The sequence below is a fragment of the Coenobita brevimanus genome, chromosome 60 (genome assembly GCF_032717465.1).
Source record: "Coenobita brevimanus isolate Jiangsu-jjx chromosome 60, ASM3271746v2, whole genome shotgun sequence".
Taxonomy (NCBI): Eukaryota; Metazoa; Arthropoda; class Malacostraca; order Decapoda; family Coenobitidae; genus Coenobita; species Coenobita brevimanus.
Genome location: NC_137013.1, coordinates 3,811,704 through 3,823,081, shown reverse-complemented (window position 1 = coordinate 3,823,081; position 11,378 = coordinate 3,811,704). Strand labels below are relative to the sequence as shown.

General features: G+C 42.1%; 2 protein-coding genes across 2 annotated transcripts; both read right to left on the bottom strand.

The window, feature by feature from the left end:
• Positions 1-2,520: 2,520 nt before the first annotated feature.
• Positions 2,521-3,838, bottom strand: LOC145403127 (uncharacterized). Its single transcript, XM_080274954.1, has 3 exons — positions 3,827-3,838; positions 3,281-3,358; positions 2,521-2,868 (listed from the first exon to the last, which is right to left on the bottom strand). The coding sequence occupies exons 1-3, from the start codon at positions 3,836-3,838 to the stop codon at positions 2,521-2,523; spliced, it is 438 nt and encodes a 145-aa protein (XP_080131080.1).
• Positions 3,839-10,058: 6,220 nt separating this feature from the next.
• On the bottom strand, positions 10,059-11,378 carry LOC145403181 (uncharacterized). The gene is made up of 3 exons (XM_080274997.1): positions 11,367-11,378; positions 10,799-10,876; positions 10,059-10,406 (listed from the first exon to the last, which is right to left on the bottom strand). Exons 1-3 carry the CDS (start codon positions 11,376-11,378, stop codon positions 10,059-10,061), a joined length of 438 nt encoding a protein of 145 aa, XP_080131123.1.

The following is an 11,378-nucleotide window of genomic DNA, read 5'->3' as shown; positions in this document are numbered from 1 at the left end:
TGAGAATATAAAGGTGCGTTGTGGTGTGGATGTAGATGTGATAGGAAGCGTTAGGAGGAATACACTGAGGTGGTTTGGCCATGTGGAGAGGATGGAGGGTGAAAGACTGACGAAGAGTGTATGTGAGTGAGGTGGAAGGGGGAAGAGGGAGGGGGAGGCCGAGGTTGAGGTGGAGGGATGGGGTGGAGAGGTATGTGAGAGAGGGGTGTGTGTGTTGGGAGCAGGGCAGTGAAATGGCGGGGGACAGGGCGACGTGGAGGCTATTTGTTTGTGGCCACCCCGAACGGGATTGAGGCGTCTGGCAATAGATAGATAGACAGATTAAAAGCATATAGATGGGTCGTATATATATATATTTTCTTTTTGGGAGGGGGAGCTACGGACGCCTAATATATATACGACGCTAAGTACCTCACACACCTCACTTCTTCCCTGCACGCCCCCTCCCAAAGCAAAGTAACCAGTCTTGGAAAGGTCTTCTCCTCGTCGGCGATTTTGGGTTCGACCATCACGTTAGGCCAACCCCTATGGTGATGGACATCATTTTATAAATGACCTTGTTAGAGATGACATTGGACTGCTACCGGTGCAAGTGGGGGATAGTTCATAATTCCCTAATTTCTGCAGGATGTCAAAGACAGATTTTGAAATGGTATCACTGTCACAGATAATGTGCGGCCACATTTGCTCGAAACGTGTGTTGGTAGCATGTTTCAAACTGTGCCCGGAACAATGTTACAGACATGTTTGAAACACTAGTGTCTCGAACATGTTGGCAACTCTGCTGGAATCACGTTGGTAGCACCGGTGTGGCTGAGGCTTTGAGCTGCGGACATGAATCTAACACAGCAGGAGACCATTACCTGCGACCGTGATGCCATTTCAAAATCTGTCTTTGACATCCTGAAGAAATTACGAAATTATAAACTATCCCCCACTTGCACCAGTAGCAGTCCAATGTCATCTATAAGAAGGTCATTTACAAAATTATGTCCATCACCATAGGGGTTGGCCTAAAGTGATGGACGCATCCAAAATCGCTGACGAGCTGGTATTTTTTGTCCCTGCTGTGCTCATAATAAAACCATTGCAGCTGCGACAAGTAAGGCGTCCTCCCTCATCGCCATGTTGCTGGATACTGTCTCTCACAAAGTCTGGATCACACGACTATTTCACCTTTGTTTCGAACATGTCCGTGACTTTCTCGAAAACCATGCTCGTGTTATTGTCCGTACCAACATGTCTGTGACACGTTACTAACATGTTCAAAGCATGAATGTAATATGTCACGAGCAATGTTTCTGACAATGTTCGAGAGCAAGTGTGGCCGAACCTTATACACAGACACCCCACCTCACAACTCATCTCTTCGTCCTATCTTTCGCTACACCTCCTACTCAATCTTCATCCAGTTAGCACACTACCTTCCATTTTGGAAGATTTCTTGCCCAGTGATCATCACATTTTTGCATTTCGCCGGTTGTTAGGATCATTTAATTGATGCTAATAAATCGTGTTTCCATTCCGCCGTGGGCACACATTGTCTATAAAGTCCTAATTGTTATAAAGCTAAATTATGCAGAAACTCCTCAGTGTACGAGGGGCGTTCAAAAAGTTTTGGCAACAGGGTAATAAAAGCAAAATTAATAGAGATATTTATTGAAGTTCACACTCCTTCAACATACACTCCTCTAAGGTTTACACACTTCTGGAGCCGTGTCATCCACTTAACAAAGCACTCCGTGTACTCAGAAACAGGTATACTCCTCAGTTCTGAATTTATCCTCCTGGCAAGGTCCTGTTCCCTTCGAAAATGGATCCCAGCAAGTTTTTCTGACAACTTAGGGAATAGCCAAAAGTCACAGGGTGCCAGGTCAGGACGGCACCCTGTGGCTTTTGGCTATTCCCTAAACTGCCAGCAAAACTTGCTGGGATCCATTTTCGAAGGGAACAGGACCTTGCCAGGAGGATAAGTTCAGAACTGAAGAGTATACCTGTTTCTGAGTACTCAAAGTACTTTGTTAAGTGGATGACACAGCTCCAGAACTGTGTAAACCTTAGAGCAGAGTATGTTGAAGGAGTGTGAACTTCAATAAATATGTATCTCTATTAATTTTGCTTTTATTACCCTGTTGCCAAAACTTTTTGAACGCCTCTCATCAGACGAAACAAATACAGACATCCGTATCACTACTGACAGAGGAGAAATTCTTTCTCTTGTCCAACTAATGTAAATATAGGAGGAATAAAAAGAAATTATAACATATATGAGGGTTTATTGAACGGGTTTCCAGTTCAACTCCATAAAAATGAACTCTGTTAGAAATAAATAAACGAATTATGATTCCGAACACGATACAAGGGGTTCATAAGCGATGTATACAGGTGTACATAATTATAGAACGACTGGGTATTCAATGTCAACTGCAAATAGCTTCAGCGATAAGTTATCTATTTATACAGAGATTTAGCCGTACACAGACATGATGGTAGACAGTGGTAGCAGTGTACACGCCAAACCTAACCGTAGGAAGGACTGGGAGGAGCATAGAAACGGGGAGAGGCTACGTGCTCAAAGGAGGCTGACTCAAACGATGCTGACTCGTATGAGTCTGGGTAACGAGCTTCGCCAGAATACTTGACGTCAGCAATGTAGCCGGAGTCACCGTCCACGTAGTAGGTCACCGTCTGGCGGCGACCGTCGGGCAGGTGCACGTAGTACGACCCATCGGTGTTGTCGCCATCACGACTCTCCTGATGGCCGAAGTCGTTTCCGGAGGAGGAGTCCCTCACGGCCCAGTTGAAGTCGTACTTGGCCTCGCTGGACTCGAAGGACTCAAAGGACTCAAAGGACCCAGCGGAGAAATCCTGTTATATGGGATACTCACTGAGAACTGAAGAAGGTGGAACACTTATTCTAAGTAATGTTGCAAGATAGCAGTTTTAATATCAGACAGCAAATCTAACAACTGCCATTAAAATTCATGTGTGCGGCAATAAAAATCTCTCCTAAAACTAAATAAATTATGCTTAAATGTTTTGTTGTAGTCAAGTTGGCCTGAATACTGTAAACCGTGTAATAACGCCTTGTTACCAAGGAATACACTGGGATTGAGACTAAGAATCTAATGGTATTCATCGCTGGCTTCTTAGTGTAAATTACGATTCTTGTGTTTAGTATCAGTTTCAAAAATGTAACCAGCACACTTCCTTCTGAAGGAGTTCAACGCATGCTGGGAAAATGCAAGTGAATTATGTATTGCCTGTGTTGAGCACTAACCGAGGAGCCCTGGCCGTATGAAGGGCCATGGTCAGCAGACACGGCAGCCACAGCCACCAGCACACACACTGACAGCACCTGAGGAAAAGATCATGTTCAGCTTCGTGTTGGTTTTGGTGCGCGGGAAGAGCCAGTAGCTTCATTAACAGTCAGAAATCGCAGTGGTCCTGGTTCAGTGCAGAGGCTGGATATAATTTTGCACTGAATGATGACAGACGTGCCAAGCCACCAAATGAATTGTTAATAAAGGGACATTGTTTTGATATTAAAACAGTACTGTTGGTACTGCTGCCGATATTGTATACTGAAATGAATAAGTATTCATGTTTTACAGGGCTTCAATATTTGTGGTAAGTATTGCAATATATGGGTAATCATTAATCACTTAATTATTACACTGCTTTCAGAGGGTGCGTTTTATAAGTGAACGAGTACTTGACATCTTAACATTACGTCACTGAAAGACGCATCAGATTAGTAGAACTTGGGTATCGTAGAGTGTGAAATAAAAATGAGCAGGTCTTCATTTCTTCCATTGCTTCCCACCTTTGAGTTCATGTTGGGTATCGTGACGGGACTGCCTCTAACACTGAAGTCCCCGAGTTCTGCCCTGCTATATAAAGGCAGGCGGGCGTGACGTCACGCGGTCAGTTATTGCACAAAAATAATTCTTCACACGACTTGTTCTGCTCCTTCCATATTACTGGATTAAATGCCTATTTTCCCATTGTTTCGTTAACCGATAATAAATTCGACATTACTAACTAATGGGATGTTATCCAGATTTGAAGAACCCTTAATTAAACAGCAGTATACAAGCCATATATAACATATTCCAGAGGCCTTAATATCATGATGACCATCCCTGGTGAAAAATGAACAAGCTATCCTCGATACTTATTTCCAGAACGCAAGCAATTACAGACTGCAAGTGTGTGTGTGTGTGTGTGTGTGTGTGTGTGTGTGTGTGTGTGATCAGCTTGAAGATATGAAGCAGAGCGTTATTTCCTAACACTGACACGGATTTAGGTACTACACAGTATATGCAAGAAACCATGTAGAGAGGAAAGGCAAATGAGCAAAGAAACTTATAATAATCAATTATAATGATATCAGTTTATATAGTACCATAAGTGAAAAAATAATTAAAAAGCAGCTACATACATTTTTCTGGAAAGCAATAAATTTTATAACCATTGCGGTTTGTGTAATATACGGTGAAGCAAATAAACTGAATACTTGTCTCAAAAATGGAAATTTGTTTCCCTGTAAACTATTGTACCCTTTTGGTTAATATTGTTAAATGCACATAATAAACATGTGCTATACTGTTTTATGGTCAGTATAAAACCTGGCAGTAATTTACCGACACAACTGCGCTGCCTAGTGTATATATATATATATATATATATATATATATATATATATATATATATATATATATATATATATATATATATATATATATATATATATATTCACGGGTATATATGTATTATGTATATATAGATAGATAGATAGATATAGATTTAGATAGGTAGATAGATAGATATAGATATAGATAGATAGATAGATTGATTGATAAATAGATAGTTAGAGGTAGATACAGCTATTGATACAGATATATAGATATTGATATAGATATATTTAGATATGGATAGATAGATAGACAAATAATATAGATATATATACAGTACCTCAGTCCTTGTTCCCACCTCACTTTTACCAACTCTTCATTGATGGTATATACTGTATGCATATTACAATTTCTGCATTTCAGCCAAAGTCACGTAGATAATTCACAGCCCATCTCCAGATCCCACCAGAATACATGGTAACTATATATTAGATATTATTCTCAACTAGCTTCCTGCATCTCCCTCTCATTGGACATTGCCTCCCTCCCCCTTCCTCTCACACACATAATGTACATGTTCTACCTCGGAACAATCCACCCATCCCTATAATATACCACCTCGAATCGTAAAATGGCTTTATAGTACGTAATGTAGTGCAGTATGTGTAGTAATAGTAGTAGTTATTATAGTTGTTGTTGTTCCCTCGGCAGTCTGGCTGAACAGCCCCGAGTCCCTAAGGAAGGCCATGGCCGAGACCGGGCTTTCCCACAGAGCTCTCAAGAAGTGTATGTTGTGTTGTTGGCGTAGGTGATTGTGTGCAATGCAGTCTTCCATAATGTGCTTAATAGTATGGGGTGCTGTGTTGCATTCTGGACAAACATCAGCGACGGAGTCATCCAACCTCTTCTGGTAACTTAAGAGGGCTGGATGATGTCCACATCTCAGCCTGGCCAGGTTGACCCCGTCCTCACGAGGGAGATAGGATTCAGAAGGGTGGATGTCAGGAGGCCGTGCATTCAGCTGTGTTGTCTTTAAGTGACTGAATGGAGCGGCGAGTGATCTGAGTGTGGATATGCTTCTGGAAGCTGGTCTGAGATGGGCGAGGGGGAAGAGATGACGGTATTTGTGTATGGTATCGTGTGCTGGGTGTTGTTTTGATGTTCCTTGGTGTGTGTGGATGTGTTACCATGTAGTGTAGTGGATGTTGTGGGTTTGTGGAGGCTGCAGCGAGAATATGGGTGCCTCTCATGTCTAGGTGATCCTTGACTTTGAGGACTTTTGTTTCTTGATGTAGGTGGTCTGCGGGTGTAATAGCTGCGCAGCCTGTGATTATTTTTTGGGCCTTGTTTTGTATGGTCTGTAGAGTGTTGTAGTGTGTTTTAATGAGGTTAGTAGCCCAAGCAGGGCTTGGATAATTCATCACTGATCGTATATATTGTTTGTATACTGTGGTGGTGGTTTCTTTGTTGTGTCCAAATGTTGTGTGGGCAAGTGACCTTAAGGCATTGACACTATTACATTACCACACCACACCACAACACATCACCGCACAACATTATTACGCCATGTCACCACACCAAATCAGTATGTGTAGTGATTTGGTGTGGCGACATGCTGTAATAGAGTTGTGTGGTGCTGTGTTGTGGTGTGGTGTGGTAATGTAATAGTGTCATGTGGTGGTATGGTGTGATGTGATGGTGTAATAGTGTTGTAAAGTGGTCTGACGTGATGTGATGTGGTGTGGAGTGGAAGTGCAATAGTACCGTGTGGTAGCGTGGTGTGGTGTGGTGTGGTATGGTTTGGTGGTGTAATAGTGTTGTGTTCTGCCTTGGTATGGTGTGGTAATGTAATAGTACTGTGTGGTGGAGAGATACGTTTGTGTATTAGTGTTGTGTGATGGTGCGAAATGGTGGTGTAATTGTGTGGTGTGGTGTGGTGGTGCAGTCGTGTTCTCCGGTGGTGTAATATGGTTTGCTCATGGTGTGGTGTGGTATGGTGCTGTATAATGGTGTTTTATTGTGTTGTGGCATGTGGTGTATTAGTGCTGTGTGCTGGTATGGTGAAGTATGGTTGTGTAATTATGTTGTGTGATGAGGTGGTATGGTGGTATAATAGTTTTGGGTGATAGTGTGGTGTGGTTGTGTGTTAGTGTTGTGCAGTGGTGTATTTTTATTTGGCATTGTGCAGTTGTGTGGTATGATGGTATAACTGTGATGTGCTGAGCTGTTGTATGTGTGTATTAGTGTTGTGTAGTAGTGTGGTATAATGGTATGAGAGTGTGGTGTAATGGTGTGGTATAATGATATAATAATGTTGTGTACTGGTTTGGTACGTGTGCAGTGGTGTGATATGGTGGCATAATAGTGTGGTGCAGTGGGGTGGTACGGTTTTATATTGGTGTGGTTGGTAGTGTAGCATGGTGGTGTAACAATGCTGTTTTGTGTAACTGTGTAGCAATGCTGAAGGTCAACTCACGGTACTACTGAAGAAGGAAACACATTTATTAAGAGCATTAGCTACAGAACCGCTAGCACCACATGGAGTACAATACGTATTAAGAACATTATAGGAGTTGGCACATTCAGTGTACAACCTTTCTACAGAGTCGGGATCAATAATGGGAAAGCAGCACGAGAAGCCACCTCAAGATTTTAACAGCAGATGTGATTAATGACAGCAAAGAAAGTTTTATATACAATGGAACAACTACATCCCTTGTAACTAAAATGTTTTACTGAAAATTGTGCAGATTCAGTTTAGAACCTGGCACAGTTCCTGATGCGGAGGAGATGAACTGTTCCATGTTGTGACCTGGTCGACCCATCAGAAGCCAACACAATGTGTTTTGTGCTTCAACTGTCCTTAGTGATCACATCACCGCTTCGGGGGTCAGGAAGCCAGTGTAGGACAGTGGAGAAGGAATGATCATTGATGCATCAGTTTTCTTCTGTATCTTTTTATGCACAGAATTTTCCTAAGCTCATACATAGGTGGTAGATAAGTGGATAGAGACCATAGCTCATTATTGTTATGAAGTTTCTGGAACTTCTAATGAGTTGCGGGGAGTGTAACGATTCTGCCTTCCCACTGCTGTTGATGTTGGTAAAGTTTTCAAGCAAAGCCACTTTAGTTAGTAACAAAAAAAAAAAAGAAAGAAAGAAAAAAGAAAAGGCTAATCGACAATGCCAATCATCAAAGAGTCTTTTATTCCACCCTCGTCCATCCCACCTCCCTGTACAGAACAATTTTTTTTTTTTTCCCTAAGGCAACGAACTTCGACAGTATGTAAAATCTTATTTCGTGACCGGCACAGCGTCTTATACAACGCCCATCTTCACTGAATGTACTTGTCATGTCCTGTACCACCGCCAGCCACCAACCAAAGCCAGCCTAACCACCCGGCTCACTCCTCTCTTCCCATCGCATGTTTTTCTACCTTTTTTTGAAATCACCGGCGTGTAAAAATCAGCCAGTCTATGTATTCTGTCTTTATATAGAGTCTTGTCATCACCCAGTTGTACCAACCACCAGCATCCCAGTCGATCTCTTCCACTTATATCCACCCAGCTAACCTAATCCATAAGATATGAAATGTATATTAAAACCTTTTCACTCCTTGCCTGACATTTGGCACTCGCGCTTAAGAGCCTGATTAATTTTTGTTGACCTAAGCCGACCTCATGGACCTGAGGTCACCTGAAGTGACTCTGGTGTCTGAAAATGGTTGAAATGAACCGGAAGGATTGGAATGGACCTAAGGTGACCTGAATGGATTAAACTGGACCTGAATGGATCTTGTTGGACCTAGTTTGATGTGAAAGCAGTGAGGAACTGTCCTTATGCACGCTGTTGGTCACATATTCCTTCGCCTGAAGTATATAAGGTGATGCCTCTTTACAGCCACAACACATACAATTAATCCATTACGAGTTCAAACACTTTTTAAACTATACAACCAAATATAGCAAATGTTATACCATATGTATGTATCAGTCTGCTTGAAAATCATTACTATGTTATTATGACCTGATGTCATACGGACAGGTTTAACCAACGCAAGAGCTGGATTATGTGATACGATTATGGAGAGGTTATTGGTTAAATGGTGAGAGAGAAGGGATGGAAGTGACGAATGATGAGGTGGAATGATCGGATGGAGAGGAATATGAATGAGAGTGGTGTGATTTAGAGAGATGGCAGCCTGCAGGCGGAGGGCAAGTTGACATGGAGGCGATTTGTTCGTAGCACCCTCTGTGTGCTTAAGGCGGTTGGCTGTTAACGGATAAACAGATCATCTGCCTCTGGCAATCGACAGCAGGATAAAAGCTTCTCACATTTTCCCGTCTGACCTATTGATTGTTAGTCCGTTCCATTCCAGCATTGCTGGCTTTTGAACTACACAGTATTTCATCCCACTATTTGCATCTGTCTGTTTCATCCTGTCACTTTACCTCTTAGTTGCCATGATGTACAGTAGACATAATGTACTCAGATCCATTCCTGCTTTTTCAGTCATGGAGACTGGTGCTGGAGAGGGGCGCCTTAGCAAGGTGGCACTGCCATAGCTGGACGACTCCGCTGCCTGTTTACGCAACCTCACCCCCCCCCTCCCAACAATTCCTCCTATATAGGCATCGTCAGGAAATTTCTTATGCTAGGAAAACGTTTATTCTTTAAACGAGATCAAGGGACAAACAAAAGACAAAAGCGGAAGCCTGAAGTAATACACAAGATATTAAAGCATGCTTGTGACAACTGTCCCCTTTTACTGGCAGACAGGAAAATGCAAGTACTGTACACCTTCAAGGAAAGATACATATAAAGATACTGTAGCCCGCCACCAAACCCCCTCTCTCGTTCCTCCTTCACTCTCTCACACAAGCTGCGTTTAGTATACTCATGAAATTTTATTGCAGGCGTCTCTCACACAATGATTCCAATGTTTTTGTGGTTTCTCATATATTGCTATGATCACTTGTGTGATGTTTGTACATGTCTACAATTTGTCAGAGACGCTCATTTTCCAAGTAGCCGTGATTATCGTACAACCCGAGCACTGTACGTAGACTGAAATAATACATTAAGAAACATTACTACCCACTTACTTATGTAGGACATTGATGTTAAAGGTGAAAAAACACTAATAATATGCATGCGGGTTTATTGGACAGACTGCCAGATCGAAACCATAAGAATATGTACTCTGGTAAAATAAATATTCTCTAAACAAATAATTATGAACACAAGACTTGGGCTCAGTTGCAAAGAAGACTGGCCAAACCGTAGGAAGCTTCAGTAAACAGTGTTAATGATAATAACACGTAGCAATAAGCGTCCTTGGCTATATTCTTATCTATTTGTACAGTGATTTATCCATCCACAGACCTAATGGTATAGTTACAACAATGTATACACCAGACCTAACCGTAGGAAGGTCTGGGAGGACCATAGAAGCTGGGTGACGCTACGTGCTCGAAGGAGGCAGATTCGAACGATGCTGACTCGTATGAGTCTGGGTAACGAGCTTCACCAGAATACTTGACGTCAGCAATGTAGCCGGAGTCACCGTCCACGTAGTAGGTCACCGTCTGGCGGCGACCGTCGGGCAGGTGCACGTAGTACGACCCATCGGTGTTGTCGCCATCACGACTCTCCTGATGGCCGAAGTCGTTGCCGGAGGAGGAGTCCCTCACGGCCCAGTTGAAGTCGTACTTGGCCTCTCTGGATTCGAAGGACTCAAAAGACTCAAGGGACTCAGCGGAGAAGTCCTGTTATATGGAATACTCGGTGAGACTTCATGAACATGGAACACTTACTCTTAGGAATGTTACAGGAGAGCAGTGATAGTCTCAGGCGACACTTCTGTTATTATAATTCATGCGTGAGGCAACAAGAAGCTCCTCTTGTAACTCTAAGTAAATTTTGCTTTATTGGTATGATGTGTTTAAGCTGAACTAAATAATTTATGCCATGTATCTATGCTTCGTTACCAAGGAAAACTCTGTGATATGGACGAACAAAATATTTTATCGTATTTATTGCTAGCTTTTTGTGTGTAACTACGATTTTTGTTTCATATCAGTTTCAGAATTTTAACCAGCACACTTCCTTCTTATGTAGCAAATATGCTGAGAAAATGCAAATGAATGATACCACTAACCGGGGAGCCATAGCCGTATGAAGGGCGATGGTCAGCAGAAACAGCAGCCACAGCCACCAGCACATACACTGACAGCACCTGAGGAAGAGACTGTGTAGCATAAAGCAACTTTTGGTACGCGGGAGAATCTTCCCTAACCGCCAGAATTGCGACGGCCTTAGTACAGTACAGACTCTAGATATAGTTTTGCACTGTGTGAATATTGTGACAGACGTGTCAAGTCACAAGTTGATGTGCAGATGAAGGAAGATTTTGTAGATATTAGGAGAATATTGGCAGCTCTGCTTTCAACATTATACATTGAAATGAATAATTGTTCCTGTTTTACAGGGTTTCATGTTAGAAATGAAAGAAGTCATTTAAGTGAATAGAAAATCCAAAGCACGTGATACATTATTTATGATAAGTATTGCAATATAGGATAATTCTGCATCATTTTGCTTTACTCTGCTGTCAAGTTAAGTATGCTTTTCATAGGTGAGGCACCATCTGATGTCTGCACATTTCGTTACTCAAAGACGTTTATAATAAAAATAAGCTGCTTTTCATTTTTCATACAGCTTCCCACCTTTGAGTTCAT

What these genes read in the sequence shown, in the direction of transcription:
- LOC145403127 (XM_080274954.1), bottom strand. An exon ending in CATACGGCCAGGGCTCCTCG is followed by an intron (nt 2,869 to 3,280) that starts GTTAGTGCTCAA and finishes CCCATATAACAG; the next exon opens with GATTTCTCCGCTGGGTCCTT.
- LOC145403181 (XM_080274997.1), bottom strand. An exon ending in CATACGGCTATGGCTCCCCG is followed by an intron (nt 10,407 to 10,798) that starts GTTAGTGGTATC and finishes TCCATATAACAG; the next exon opens with GACTTCTCCGCTGAGTCCCT.